General features: G+C 39.7%; 1 protein-coding gene across 1 annotated transcript in view; it reads right to left on the bottom strand.

The window, feature by feature from the left end:
• Positions 1-2302: 2302 nt before the first annotated feature.
• Positions 2303-16007, bottom strand: part of NT5DC1 (5'-nucleotidase domain containing 1) — a 127717-nt gene continuing 114012 nt past the window's right edge. The window contains exons 11-12 of the mRNA XM_014312047.2: positions 14885-15053; positions 2303-3972 (exon numbers count right to left, since the gene is read on the bottom strand). Coding sequence (XP_014167522.1) covers positions 3854-3972; positions 14885-15053 — 288 coding nt within the window. The 3' untranslated portion in view covers positions 2303-3853. The remainder of the gene's footprint in view (positions 3973-14884; positions 15054-16007) is intronic.

Below are 16007 nucleotides of genomic sequence, written 5' to 3'. Positions count from 1 at the left end.
GTAAAACCTGTCTTGCTCCTGTGAGGCTGAGGAGCAGCAGGCTTCCCCATGCCATGCTCCCTTCCCAGGGAAGTCCAAAGCAACATCTTCCTGTCAGATCCTTGTGGTGAGGCATGTGATTCTTCTACCTTTTTGCACAGAGGTGGCTTTATTTCTAAACCTGACTTTCTGAGAAACTGTGCTGTAAAACATCATGTTTTTGTACGAAAGTCTGTTTTATGCTTACTGTGTTTTTGATCCCTGTGGTGGCAAAAGGGCAGTTCAGATGTCACCTTCCCACTGGTGCCATCTCTGCTAAGTAACATATTCTTACACTCTGCTGTTGTTTACCTTGGCATGATTTAATGCATACTTGACCACAGAAGGAAAGACTTAAACTAGATTTGGGAATGCTGGTTCCTGATGCCTGTCATCAGACAAATTTTCCTGGGAATTCCCTTAAGAATTGCTACTGCACTGCCACAGATCTGGGGCTCAGGTGAGCTGGAGAGCCCCATCAGCCTGGGGAAGAGGAAAATCCTGTGTCCAGCAGTGCCTCGTGGTCACCACAGATAATCTGCCTGCCTTTGTTTATTTAGCTTCTCACTGGGGATGAAGAAGCCTTCAGTTCCCATGAAGCAGCTCTAGTCAGGAAACCTGTACTGAGCTCTTCTGTGCATCAAAGATTACTTCTCTATCAGCATTAAAGGTATTAATTTATTAAAGTTTTTAGCTGTTTTATATGTCTTATGCTGAGCAGGTCAAATTTTGTTTTGTTCAAGGTTGTAGCAAAACCTTTCCCTGCACTGCTTTGAGACAAGCTTATCTCCCTTTTCTCATTTTGCTGCTCAGCTATAAGGTAAATTCAGAGAACATTTTTTTTTTTTTCAGAAATAAATTCTCTTTATTTTAAAATCCAGACATATGTGCTTTATACCAAAACAGACATCAAAGGAGACTCAGTATTCATCTCTGGTTTTAAGCAAAACTGCGGCTTTCAGGGCTGTCTAACCAGACACAGTGATTTCAAGGAAACTTTACAACTTTATGTCTCCCTGCTGATGCTCAAGATAGTTTAGCAGGCACTTTGGCAATCTTTTTGTCAATGGCCTCTCACAAGAGAATCCAAGAAATTTCAGAGATTTCCAGGGATTAAAAAAAAAAAGGAGAGACAGAAATAAGGATCAAGTAAAGATGGTGTCTTTACAATGACATGTTAAATATGGCGAGCTCTCTACCAACTTTCTGCCATGTGCATTTCCTCTCCCTGGTTCTTCACACCATTTCCAACAGCTCTCCTCTTGCCACAGCACCAACCGCCTGCTCATTCCTCCACTTCCAATCTCTGCTTTGTAATAAGACCTGTATAATTTTCACAGATTCTTGAATAGAAGAGTCTTTAAGTAAGAGGAACTCTACTTTTCAGGCAAGCACATCAGTTATTTTCCCCAAGTCTTCCTGCAGCCACAGACTACAGTGGCACATGGAGTCGTGCTTACAGCAGCTTTCTGTTATCCTCTTCCTTCTCTGCTACTATGAGGTGAGGTTCTTCTGGCAGCAAGTGCAAATGGCTGGTGACAGCCTTTGTCTAAGATGGGCACATGTATTTCTTCTGGTGAGCTTTGTGTTCAGGCTGTCCTTAGAATATGCCACCTTTCCATTAAAAAAATACTGGTTCTCCACTGAGACACCATGACCCAAGGACTTAAAAATCAGTTCCAAATTCATAACAACAGAAGTGTGAGGGTACACAATATGGGTTTGCACCATAAATTAGTTAGAAATTATTTGCAGAAGATTACTTTATTCAGGCTAGAATTTCAAAGATGCTGTAATCAGGAATCAGAGATTTTAATCTGGGTACTTCTCCTTAATACAAGTCATAGCACTGTCATGAGCCAGATTTGCTGCTGAAGACATTGATGCTAATTAAAAGATTTCCAAATAAACTCAACTTTTGCTAACTGTTATAATCTTAAATAAAATATTTTCAGCCTGTATTTTATGAGGGGAATGGCACTTTCATTTTCATTCCTCATTCACCTTGTCTTAAAGGAAGTTTTTCTCAATTTTGTCCCCATTTGTTTTATGTTTCCCTTTCAACAAACCAATGCTTGATGCTAGTTTGGAAATGTTGTTTATTACTTGCAAGTATACGGGTCCACAAGAATGTAAAAATAACATTTCATGTAAAGGCAGGAAAAAATATGCAGACAGAGGCCAGTATCTCTGAAATGAGGTGGAATGGTATTTGTGTTTGATTCTGACACACAATATTTTAGCTGGTAAACGTTGCGCGGAGAGAAAAAAAAAACTCTACAACTTTTTTAAGTTATAGGGCTGGTATGTTTATTTAGCGCTGGACGCAGGCCAGAGAGACAGAGAGACTGCTCTCTTTAAAAGGGCATGCGCACCTTTTCGAATTTCAGTCTTCTTTTTTATCTCCTTTTCAAATGCATATGCATACAATTTCACAATAGGCTCATACATATTCATTTCTATGAATTTCGCAGTGACTTTTGCTGCTAATTTTCATTATCAGAAGGAATTTCTTGTGTCTCTGTCCTGTTCTCGTGGTGTCTCTGTTTTCATTTCACTGTCTCTTCTTTATCTTCTTGTTTTTCTATCGAAGCAGCTTTTCTCTTTAGCCTTAACTTGACACAGAAAAGCACCTTTTACCCTTTTTGCTCTAAGGGAGATTTTACTATGCCTCATGAAGCCACAAAGATACAGAGTGAGCTGTGGTGACACAAGCTAAATCCATTCTGGTAATTATCTAGGCCTAACAAAGTGAATTCTTTTCCTTGGAAACAAGAAAATTAAGTTTCTGTTTATTGTTCTTTAAATTTTGAGGGAAGTTTATCCAAAAATCTACCATCCTAGTGTGGCAAAACTGCTGACTAAACAAATATTTGGCATCTTTTTGCATCTGCTAGCCTGTGTTAGTTACTGAGCTCTTCCTGTCCTAAGCGCTGGAGAACAGGTCTTTGAACCTAAATCCACAGAGAAGAGGATCCTGTTTGTTTAAGTAAGCAGGTAAAAATCCCATCTTTTCAGTTCATGCCTTGAGTCTTGCTCCCCTCCTGGCTAAAGCTGTAATTAGCAAAGATGGCTGGTTGCTATAGCTTTCCTACTCTTGGGAGGTTTTCCCAGTGAGGTGGAGAATGCACGTTTGAATCCACTCCATCAGAGAAGGGAACCGTATGCAGGTTTCCCTCCTTCTGCAGAAGAGCTCTGATGCTTGAGATATTGCAGACTAAAGGAGGAAAAGGCATGTAGGGAACCTTATGGCTGAAGAGTGGTCAGGCATTTTCAGGAACACAAAGTATGATAAAGGCTTTCTGAATTATCAGTCTGCATTTAGTTGCCTAAATCCCATTGAAATCTCTCTTTGAGTATGATGATCTTTCTCTCTGGGACTCAGTCTTTCTTTGTCTCCAAGAATAGTTACAGTGGGAGAATAAATTCCTCAGAGCCTGCAAAAGATTGGTGTATGGTGATAACCTGGGCTGCACAAGGCAACTGTTAATTGAAATATGGCTGAGGGAGAGTACTTAAAATGTCTTCAAAAATACAGAGTGTAACTTGGGATGAGCTTTTACTATTACATTTCTCCTGAAGGCTGTGGGCAGTGCATGGAAAAAGCCAACAGCACATTGTGAAAGGTAGTGGTGGTCAGAAGACTTAGAGAGAAGGATGCATCACTCATCTGTTCCAGCTGGACTAGAGAAACAAGTGAAACACAAATCTACACAGGAGTCTGCTTTAATCCATCACTCTATTTTATGAAGCATCACACAGCATTTTCAGCAATTAGCATTTGACAGCAGTTTAAGTAAGGGTCACAGGGTTATCTAAGGAAAAAGCTGAGAACCTATTTCATCATCACTGAGTTCTCATTTGGCAGCAGTGCTCTTGGAGGGCTTGGGTAGTACCCAGCAGTTGCTGAACTATTTGAGGAAAATCGTGTAAATCTATAATCCAGTGGTAAATCTGCAAGACAGAAACATACCACATCTGATTAGCAACACAGCCTGTATCACATAAAAACAAGCTTGTGGTGAATAGCAATACTTCTTAAAACCTTGAGCTGTTTGCTCACCACCAGCACCAGAATTCAATCTGATTGCATGATTACACATTTACTTGACATCTTCAGCTGTTCAAGGGATTGACTTTCAGAGTTTATTCAACTGCACTAAAGGATATTCTGTTCCTTGATTGCTGAAATAATGTTAGTCAGCGAAAATTATTTAATGAATGCTTAAATACTAATAAAAAATCTTCATTGAGCCTAGATGCAGTTTTTCTCCCAATACACCTTCAAGTTCATTCGTCAATTAGTAATTTTTCTCTTTTATCTCAACAATCTACTCATAAGAGGGTTATGTTTAAAAAAAGAATCAATTCCTTTTTTTGTTTCTCATGGCTATTGAAGCAGGATTCCCAAAATGCACCCACTCTTAGACCTTCTTGCAGTCCAGTGTTAACAACATCATTTTGTATCAAGCATTCTTAGAAATCTGCACTTGTAACTTGATGTACTCATCACTTCCAGTCTGTAAAGAACACTGAAGGCATTAAAATAGCTCTGAACAGTCAAAGCTTTATTTTCTGAAACTTTTCAAAAGCCTCTGCTGCCAACAGTGACCCACCCACCCTCACAGCCAGAAAACTGATACTTCCTGTGCTCACCTCGTACTCAAAGTTCAAGAAACCAAATTAAATACATATAAATAAAACTCAGTTCAAGAAAAAATTCCCTTTCCAATAATGAAAAGAAAAACCAACTTCCCCCCAAAAAGGGGGGAAGCTCTTTTCCAGGTAGTCTGTTCAGAACCAAAGTAAAGCATAAAAGCTATTACTAGGCTTATCTGTACAATAACGTATGAATTGCAATTTTTAAAATTTAATTTGGAGTAAATCTGGGGAAGAGACATCCTGTCACTACATGCTGCAATTCCCCCCCCCCCCCTTCCCCCAAACAGCTTCTATGAAACAGAAACCCACAATTTTAGTAGTTTCAGCAAAAACAACAGGAAATCCAGTTCTGTCTCACAAGTGATTCGCAGGCACGCACCAGGACAGCATCCTGGTCTGCAGCTTCAAACTCATATTGAACATAACACAGCAACAAGTGAGTACTTAGATCAAGCTGGAAAATCAGGTAGAGGCTGGAATAAAGTAGGAATAGGAGGAAAGATAATTGGAAGAGAATTATTTAAGTGGGTGATTTTAGCTTGTCAAAGAAGTTAATTTTCTCATTTTGTCTGAGAGAGGGAAATCTCTGGAGCTCATTGTGAGCACAGCAGAACAGGCAGATGTTTTCCTAGTATGCAGAAGGCCCAGTGGATTTACTGGCTGCTGAGTCTATTTATGACATTCAGTTTAACACAAAGGTTTCAAAAATGACAAAATAAATGGAAAAAGAAAGCAAATATTTCCAAATATCTTTACGAGCTATAAAAATCAAATGTCATAAGCTTTTATTAGCTTAATAGTCTAGTAGTCTTGAGTTTCCCAAGAGTAGTTTAATCAAAGAGCAGCACAAATGGGGCCGACTTTCTACAGAGTTGATAATTGCTGAGGAAAAGAATCGAATCAGCTGGATCAAAATGGTAATTTCATTGTTGTTTCTTGGTAAACTAGCTTTACAGAATCAGCTTAAACACCCAAAGCATTCTATATACAATGCAAAAGGCCCCAAAAGAGATTTTTATATATTCGCACCACAATCTATCAATTTTAATGTTGCTTTTGTCTCAGCAAGCTGACTTTGGAAGATGACTAGAAAATATCCATGTCCATTTTACAAAAGCATGACAAAACCCAAAAGCATACAGTATTCGATAATAAAGCCAGTCTTGGGAAAAAAATATAGTTGCTTATTTCCAAGTTGTTGTTTGCCTTGTGGTCTTTTCCCAGTGAATTCTTCAGTGTTTGTTGTTGTGCATGCTCACAGCTGCTGCTGTGCTGGGAGACCTTTGCATCTTGGCACCTAACCCTGATGGGAGTCATGAATTAGGCAGGGGGCAGATGTGTAGTCCTCTCTGAGTTACAGTTTGACAGCAAGGCTCTAATGAGTCCTAACCTGCACTGATAATGAATTCAGCACAAAACTCATCCAATATTGCCACTATCACAAAAGACCCTGAATAGACTTGAACAAATGAAACAGCCTGAGACTGGAAGAAGGAACTAGCTGATTCTACCCAATTTCTTGAGAAACACAGTCCCAGAATTTTTCTATCATTCTTAGGTAATTCCACCCAGACTAATTTTTTTTTTAACCCAGGACAAACAGGATATTCCCTTTAAGAGCCAAAGACTCCTAGAAATCAGATGTGAAGGGTCCCAAGAGGGTCCCAGAGGAATACATAAGGTCCTGGATCTACAGAAATGCCAGTGAGTTCCTGTCCCACTCCCTTCTCTGCTCCCACACCAGCCTGAGTGCAGGTGAGGGATGAATACTGCTTTCCTTGATGGTGACCACTCAGTGGTGCTAGCAGTTCCCTATAACTTGGGCATCCCTCACAGGTTACATGGCCTAACTTGAGCTCAGAAGAGCTCCTGCCCTGCCCTGCCTCCCTTACAGGCCTCCAGCAGCCTGATGTGAGCAAAATAACAATGATGGTATCTGAACAGTAGCTACTGTCAGTTCCTGTGTTCCAGTTATCCAGATCCAGGTATTAAGTGACATTAGGTAGAACATTGTGTTCTGATGCTTAAGTATATCCATATCCATGCATTTATAGCACAGTTACAACATCCCACTGTCTTGTGTGCTGTGCACTTAGTGAAGGCCAGCTAAATCAATGCCACAAACTTCTATCAGAGGAAGACTTGGAGTTCCACCCACAAGCAAGAAAGAGAAACCACAAGAAGAAGGGAAAATGTAATATTGTCAATGAGTGATCAGGAAAGTATTTGAGTAACTGAATGGAAGACAATTTTAATTTAATCCAGACACAGGCCTGCTTGATAAACTTACTACTCTAATTTTTTAAAATTTCCTTGAACAAACCAATAGATTAAACAAATGAAATTTTAACTAAGCACTTTAGGTGGATGTCATTGTTTTTCAATTAAAAACACAGTCCAAGACTTAAACAGATTTCTTCCAAAACACACAGCAGAAATGTCAGGAATAATTTTTCAGTATTGACCAACAAAAGCAAAGCCAACATTTTTTCATCATGACACCACAGCAGCATCCCTGGGATGAGTGAGAAGCTTTACAGAAAGCAGAACTCCCCCTCCCACCCTGAGGTCTGCTCCCTGCCAGTGAGCAGGGCTGGTGCCAGATGCTGCAGAAGCCTCCTAGTAAACAGCAGGGTTGTGCTCTTAAGTGAATCCAAATATATCCTCCCGATTATCACCAAGGAAAAGGCACGGGGAAGAGAACTAGAACCTTGTTAGTGATACCCAAGTTTGAAAAAAATCTTTAAACTGCTAAATTGTGTCAAATTTCAGAAAACACTGTCAGAGCTCTATCTTACATCTCATCATCTGGATGAGGTAATTATAGGGGCAGAGGGCAAACCATCAGCTAGTATAAATTCTTTTCTTCTTACAGGATTTTCCATAATTAACATTGGCTTAGAAGCTTTATCATGAATCTTTCATTGTATTTCAAAGTCACTGATGAAAGAAAATATTAATTTCTTAATGATAACAACTTCTAATAATTATTTCTTAGCAATGGAGTAAGCACAATTCCTGCAGGGAAACTCACCAGTTTGGCTGTGCCTTCGGGTGACCTGGCTTGCCAGTCTGTGGGTAACCTATAACAGGTGTTGCTTTTTCTTAAATGCTAAATGTTTTTCATCTCCTGACTCATCTCTATTTTTAAACAGTCAAAGCAGCACTTGCACTAACAGCTCAGGATGTGAGACAGCATACTAGAGGCAAAAAGAAAAAACCTCAAGGCCGCAAGCAGATTTATCTGATAGTTATTTTTAGAAAAACTCCTAAGGTTGATTTTCCTAAACTGGAGGTCAGATGTTTGCTGTACTAAAGCAAAGCTCCCAAAAGACAGAAGTCAGCATGAGAAAAGCATTCCTTCTGTCAACTACATGAACGTCAGGCTGCTGTCTGCATACTCCATAACTCAGAAGTTGGAGAGGAGGGAGTATCTGGGCAGAGGAGTATATGGGAGAGGGGGGACTCCTCAATATAGGTTTGCTCCACAGGAGAAAGCTTCTGAGTTTGGATATAGTTGGTGATATGAGCCAGTGCAGTTTACCCCAGGCCATGCAGGAATAAAGACTAAAACTATTCTCAGTCAAAGTGCAGGTTTGCTGCTTTACTTGCATTTACATAAGAGCTTTTGCCAACACAGGTGTATTGGTTGGAGATCATGCCTGTGGCACTGCCAGCAGACATCTGTGGCCTGAGCTTGGCCTGAGCCAGACCTTCAGTGCCACTGAGGTTTGTCACTGGTTACTTTTCTGTGGTATCTAACAAAGTGCCATTGGAGAAAACCCAAGTGGCGAACTGCAGGGATATGTGCAGCAGCAGCTTCACTACCAGTTTTGCAGATGGACAAGTGCCTGGGGAAATGGAATGACTGTCCCATCGTGGCTGCTGAGATTGCTTGTAGCGTGCAATTTTACTGTAATTATCTTGGGAATAACAAGTCACATTACTTTGGGTCTATCCTATAGCCAAGGGACCGCTGACCCCTTCCTGAGCAAAACAGCTGTGCACAAGGCATGCACTGACTCGCAGCTGAGCCTGATAAGGGTCTGCAGTGAAGGAAAGCCTTAGAAATTCCTTTGCTGTTTTGTGTTTTCATGAGAAAACTCATTATTTCTATGTGAGGGAAATGTTTCTCATTTTTGTTTTAGTTTAAGCAGTGGTTTTTGAAAGTCTTGTAAGAAAATAGCCACGTGTGGTTCTTTGCTTGATCTGGAAATGATCAGAAGAAAATATTGGACTATAATATTTTAAATATCTAGGTGAAGACTTTAACAAAAAAAAAATCTTGAGAGAATGCCAAGATCCTACCAGGATGTGTTAGTCTTTCAGGGATCTGTTAATTAATTTCTTGTGTGTGAATTACTCATTCTGGATCTTAGAGTGGGAGGAAGGGCTTCTGAGGTAGGTTCAAGAAGTTAGCCTGGAAACAAGCAATTGTTTGAGCTGACAGGAATTTCTGGTTGATTAAAAAAAAAACAAAAAAGAGCTGCATTTTGAGACTGCGAAGGAGCTACATTAAGACAAATGTGGAGATGATACACCCCTTTACTTTTATTTTGAGATAAACTCACCAAGATCAATCTTCCTCTCCAAACTCATGAGATGGGTTAATCTCATCATGTTCCCCTCTCTTGTAAAACAAATGTTTTCTTTCCTTTCCCTGATTTTTTTGCTGGAGGTGTGACAAACATTGTTTACCTTAAAATACAAATCCACACACAGACACACACGAAGGCAAGGCCTACATAGTTTTTGGTGCATGTGTGACCATCTTAATCTAGAGGGAATAGGTTAGTCACCAGTCTAGAGTACATAAATGTGCTTCCAGCAATGTTTTTTTTACATGTGAGCTTGCTGGTTATGTACAATTCCAATCTGGTCAGACAAGTATTTTCAATACTTGGTGATTTTCCTATTTCCACTAGTTTTCACACTCACAAATTTATTACCAACACTTTGTATTACAACCAGGGTTTATAAAGTGTCAGTCTAAACCCACCCCATAAGCCTGTGATCCGGTCAAAACCCAATTATAGCTTTAGTTACAGCCTGCAAATGAAATTATGCTGCCTGAGTTGAAGGATAACCTTAAAGAGAAATGACTGAGTGGTTCCCCCTTTCTTAATGAGTTGCTCATGAGTTCTCCCTTTAATCTTTTCAAGGTGGCTGTACTTTGACATCTCATAGAGCAGAATAACGATGGCAGGAACATTTCTGTCAGCTATTGGCTAGGAAGTAATCTTTTGGGTTCTGCATGATTTGACACGGTCTTCAGGGGCACAAGTCAAATCACCTTTCTGGAGGAAGAAGGAATGCCTGACCAAACTGTAGTACACTGAATACTGTCCTTTCTACACTGAAAATCACTATCAAGTGGTCAAATCCTGTGGTAAAGATGAGGTCTCAGACCATCTGGGAAGTAACTAAGTCCTGAAGACTTTTCATAAACTAATCCTGATTTATTGAACAATAATTTTTTATGGTTAAAATGCTGTTTATTGTTGGTTTCAGCTGTATTTTTCAACTGAAAAAATAGATGCCTTATATTTGTTGGTTGTGTTGGGCATGTTTTTATTCTTTTTAATTCTAAAAGGAGAACATTGAAACTAGTTTCCTGGAACAGATTAATCAGATTTACACTATCTGATGCTTTTCAACTGACACATAGATCAAGATGCTGTTTATACACTCAGAACATATATCTTCTCTCCATTTATCTTTATTATCTGGTTTTTTTTTCCTTGTATGAAACCTCAGGGCCATAAAACCTTGGAAATGTTACTGCTGTGTATTTACACCAATTTTCCACCTAGTGTAAGAGTACTTTTTTTGCATAAAAACTTTAATTATTAAAATTACCTCTTAGGCCTTGTAGCAGCAATTATTATTTGTAACAGCAAATTCCCAAAGCTGTTTAAATCCTCAAAGCATTTTGATAAACTCAGTGTTTAGATGCTATTGTATAGATACAGTCTTACACTGAAGTTGGCAAGCAAAAGCACAGTTGAAAGATAAGGCATTAAATATGAAAGGTTACTGCTAACTAGCAATGCATAATATAGACAGTTCTATGTGTTTAAGGGAATGATACATTGTTGTATCATTTGAATAAGAGCACAGTTATCAGTCTACTTATGGCAAAGACTGCTGTAATTTAATTCTAAAATGAGTTGGATTTTACTTTAGGTGATGTAATGTCAACAAAAAACAGAACTAAGGTGCAAAAACATGAGGGATTTTTTTTTTTCACTTCAGCAACAATTGCAAATGTTGCTGTTCAGGATACAGAAATCACTATATGGCTGATTAGTGATTAGTATATCACAAGATTAGTGAAATTCATGTCTTCCATGATAACAGTTGATTTCTCCAGGGCATTCACCTTTAAAATACATGTGGAAGATGGTGTGTGAAGTTTGCAATTTGTAGTTGATCTCTGCTGGCAGACCCGTGTATCTGTGACCTGCACATTGCCAGTTCTGGAGCCCCAGCCACGGCTGCCTTGAGCTTTCCATTGTGCAGATAATTTGCAGCTCTAAGCAGAAACATGAACTTCTTTGTCATGGTTCACTGGCAATTTTATCATTATATTTATACAGCAAGCAGGCTGAAGACCCAGACTCCCACAGAAAGTGGCAGGGATCTGTAGGCATCTTTAAAGAGACAGCTTTGGTTAATTATAATGGAGATTTTTTCTCTGGCTCTAGCTAACTGAAATAACAACAAAGCATGAAGGAAAAACTTATGCAGCCATATGGGCAAACCCTGATATTTCATATTGCATGCAAGATCTAAAAAAATGCATTATCCTCATGCATGACACAAGCTTGGTTATCAAATCTCCAAAGTGTGAAATGAACTCTGTCTCCATAAAACATTTACATTTGCACTAATTCCTCTCTGAAATGAAATTCTCTTGAGTTGCAACATCACTCAATTTCCTTTTCTTGCTTGCAGTAGTTTTTAATCCTATGACAAACTTCACCATTCAGAGGTTATGAGACAAATTTACAACATTAGGTTAAGAATTATGAAATTAGAAAAGAAGTTATGTTCTCCTTATTCCAATTTAGAGCCCACTTTCTTAACCTTTTCTTTACAATGAAGAAAAAAAAAACTTTACAAAAATCTCCTCCATAGCTCTAAAACTCCTCATGGAATTTTTTGAAGTGTGGCTTTTATAAAAATACCAAATATAGTGAGATTGAAAGGCAAAGCATTGAGTTGAAATATGCGTATCATATTTTTGGATCAAAGAACTGTTAATCAAAAGACCCATCTGAAATGGTATTTTTGAAATTGCTGTTGGAATATGTAGGATGCAGGAAATACAATTATTAGCATGGGGATCTGGAAATGTGATCATGTGGTCACAGAGTAGTGGTCGCTGTCCTTGAAAGTAAAAATTCAGATTATTCAGGTAGGAAAGAGAAGAGTAATCCTCCTCTACTTGGCTCGTACCTAACCTTCTGAAGTGGAGAAGGATGTCCTGGAAACTGTGGTTTATGCAGAATGTAATTTTTCAGAGAGACCCCTACACCTTCAATTTCCATGTGAGAGCTCTAAAGCAACATTCCCACAGTAATGGACCCCAGTTTGGAAAATCTGTCTTATGATATCATTGTGCTTTAAAAATCTGTAAGGGAGCTGTAAATGAGGAGAGACTCAATGGCAGAAAAGTGGAGAAACAGATGGATTTGTGAGTGAGGCATGTAGAACAGAAGCATGGACATTGGCTTCTACTATTTTATTAACCATGTACTATCAATATAACATGTATCTGATTTCCAATCCAAACTGATGGAAGTGCACAGAAGGTATTGTAGAAGGTCTCCTTTGAGAAATTTTAACAATAAATGAAATATACTCTTTCATGCACAAAGAAAATGCCAGTTTCTTTTCAGGGAATCTGAAGAGAGTTTAGATGATGAACAGTGTGCAATTCCAGCAACACCCTCCTTGCCAGAGGTGAGATTAAAGTTCAGAACTTCTAATGCATCTTTGAACTGGTATTGAGTAAGCGAGTTACTAGTATTAAGTAATGCTGAATAGTCTTTGGAATAATCTTTTTCAATGTGTCATGAGAAGTAAACCAAGCTGTTCTTCATGCACAGACACTCACTGCAGCCAAACAACAAGAATCAATCTTAAAGCCAGCACTGCAGCCATCTGCCACATTTCACCAAGTATTTTTGCAGACTACAAGCCGTTGGCATCCCGACTTGTACGTGGCACTTACTACTGCTCACATAGGTGTACAAAAGCCAGGTCAGACATTGTTGATAGAGAAGCCCTTGTGAACCTCCAGCTCACAGGAGGCTGCAGTGCACCACAAGTGAGGTGGCAGCTTGTCACCTCCAGTGAGGTGGCTGGGTCAGGCTGAGCGAGGTGCTGCCAAGGTTGAGCCAGCCTGAGCTGAGCTCACACAGTCAGCCCATTGCTGCCTGAGAGCTGGGCTCCTGTGGTCAGCAAGGTGGCAGCCTGGCTGCACGCTTGGGCTCAGGGGATCTTGAGGAAAGGCCTGAGTTTTTGCAGCTTGGCAGTGGAAAGTCCTCTGCTGGTAACTGAAGCAGATGAATGGGAAAGGAAAAGCTGGAGAGCATCAAACTCGCACAACCCATTTCAATCTCTTCTAGCTAGTTATTCCCAAATAGCTGTAGCTAAGTTACGACTTACAGCTGCAGCCAAAAAGTTCAGGGCTTGGCAGAGCAAGGATTCTCACAGCTTGCTGTGACAGGAGTCAGACAAGGTATTCAAGAGGAGTAAGGAATTCCTTAACATCCGTAATAATGAACATCTGCTCTTCCACACAAACAAACAAGAAACACCTCTCTCTGTAACAAAGCAGAGATGTTCTCATACCTTCGAGTCTGCTGTCCAGTGCACAGCTGCAAGTTTAAAACATTATTTCTCCCCTGTCCTTTAGCACTGGGGTTTGACTTTTACAGACACGACCCCCTACCCCAGCAGTGGTTCAGTGCAGTGAGGGACAGCACACGGTGTCCCTCCTCATGGGGAAACAGGCTTTGCAGGAGCTCCGTGGCTGATGGCAGGCAGCTATCCTATCCCTAACTGCCCAGATATGCCTTATGGGCTCACACCCTTTCATCTGTAGCTGGAAACCTTGTCATATATTTGAGGTTGAGAGGCCTTGCTTGTCCTTTAAACTGAGCTGTGATTGGCAGGGAGCTGGCTGGGAGGCGAGTTTCAGACTGTGGCTGACCATTTTCTCTTGGTCAACACTTCCACAGCAAGCCACAGCATGACCCTGGAAAGGGTATTAGATGGGAGCTTTACAGAAATTATCTCTCTGTTGGCATTTTCCCTTGGTATGTTTGGGCTTTGTGTCTTCGGGCTGAAATAGATTGCAAAATGGGAAATATGAGCGGCATAAATAAATTGTGGCAGTCTATGATTATTTTGAGATATCCATACAATGTAAGTACACATATAAAATATGGTTGCAAAGAAAAAGTCTATCACATGTCCTGCTGTAGAAGTCACTGCTGGGCAAGCCTGAAATGCTCTTTTCCAACAAACTTTTTATTCCTTGGTCTTATGCATGAATCAGGCAACAGATGCTGAATGGAGGGGTTAGTAAAGTAAATGCTTGCTGTGTTCCTCATTCATTTATCAATTAGTTTCTTCCTTTAGGTATGGGTATGGACAAAGTTCAGTAACGCAAAACGACAGATGGAGCACATGGGGGTCCTCATCATCACTTTGTAATCCCAGGCACGTACAGTAGCTGCAAAGTTACAGTAAGCTGATAGGGGAAGTGTAACAAGTCAGATCTGTGAGAAACATTTTTGTAAGTATAACACTCCCAAGTAACTTTGCATGTTCTTTGTTTCGAATGTATCTCACCACTGAAAGTAGAAACAGCAAATCACAGTGGGGAAGTGGGGACCAAATTCAGGAACTAATCTACATCTGGTAACTGTTGCACCCTATCTCTAACAGTGAATCAATTAAACACCTCCTATTTGCAGACACAAACAAAACCCCTGGTGTATCAGGCAACAATTAAAAACACAAACATCAAAGTAATCAAGGGCCACTAGTGCTAAGTGTTGCACCATATGAACAGAGTATTTTGAATGTGTTTTAGATACATGCAATCTCAAAACCAGATCTACAGCCCTATAAACTTACTATGAATACTGCATGCTCATTAGAAAAAAGCCCCAAATATCTTCCTTACCTGCTATTGCTTCCAGACTAGGGATTGCAATAGTGCTGTAAGTGCTAATACATTTACAGGACCACGTGTGAACTAAGGTCTCCTCTGCATTTTCCAGGCCTGGCAATCTGTCCTTGAAGAAAGAGCCCCACTGTTTAGATGCAAAGTAAGGAACTTTGAGCTGATCTACCTGGAAGAAAAATAAATAAATACATAAGCTTAAAAAAAATCTTTATTTATCCACAAGCATTAGTTTAGGGAAGTCTAGTGGTTTTCTGATTGTCTGGGGAGCCTATATTGTATCTCAGGAGCAATGCACCTTTAAAATATAAAGACAATAACAATACAATAACAATCTTCTTCCCGTAAGTCCCCAAGTTCTTGTTATACAATTTATGGATTCCCTAGGACATAAAAAGTTAACTGTAAATAGTTTTTAAACCTTTTAAGAAAACCCCTTCTATTTTCCCTGTTTTTCTGTTTATGATAGTGTGAATTGCTTGCTGTCCTTCTCTACTGGAGAGGCTGTGTTACAGCTGGAATCTCCTCCTGGGGGAAAAGGAGCTTCCTCAAGCTGGGTGGAGTAACTGCAAAGAATGCATCATGCCACTGTGTTATCTGTTTCTGAGCTGAGGTATGAGTGAAAACAGAGACACAGAATCCATGGAGAGACAGTCAGTTGCCTAGAAAATTGTGGAATACTATTTATTTTTTATGTATATTTTCAAACAATATCTGTTTTAAAGAAACCATTAAAGCAGCATTGGGAAAACTGACTTTTACAAGTGCATCTTGAAACCTGCTATATACTGACATGAGCAATCAGAAAAAAATGCCAGGACACATCTACAGAAAGATGAAAAAGTGGGAAACAAAACTACACTATAGAAAATCTGTTAAAGTAATTTGTGTGCAAAGTAACACTCAGACCTGCAGAGCGCAGAACAGATACCGCAGTTTGTACCTCCAGGTTTGTGAACTTTTGTACTTAATTTTCCACTTAACCTCTCTCTTAACAGTTTTGAGAATCTGCTGGAATCATTTGTGTTTATGACAGAGGCCTGTATCTTTTGATCACAAGGAAGGGGTTGAGGCAGCCAAACAGACCACACCAGTAAACACAGAGCCACACTTCCATCAGTCT

The sequence above is a fragment of the Geospiza fortis genome, unplaced genomic scaffold (assembly GCF_000277835.1).
Source record: "Geospiza fortis unplaced genomic scaffold, GeoFor_1.0 scaffold98, whole genome shotgun sequence".
NCBI classification, from domain to species: Eukaryota; Metazoa; Chordata; class Aves; order Passeriformes; family Thraupidae; genus Geospiza; species Geospiza fortis.
The sequence above is the reverse complement of the archived record's forward strand: the minus strand, read 5'-3'. Positions and strand labels throughout refer to the sequence as shown.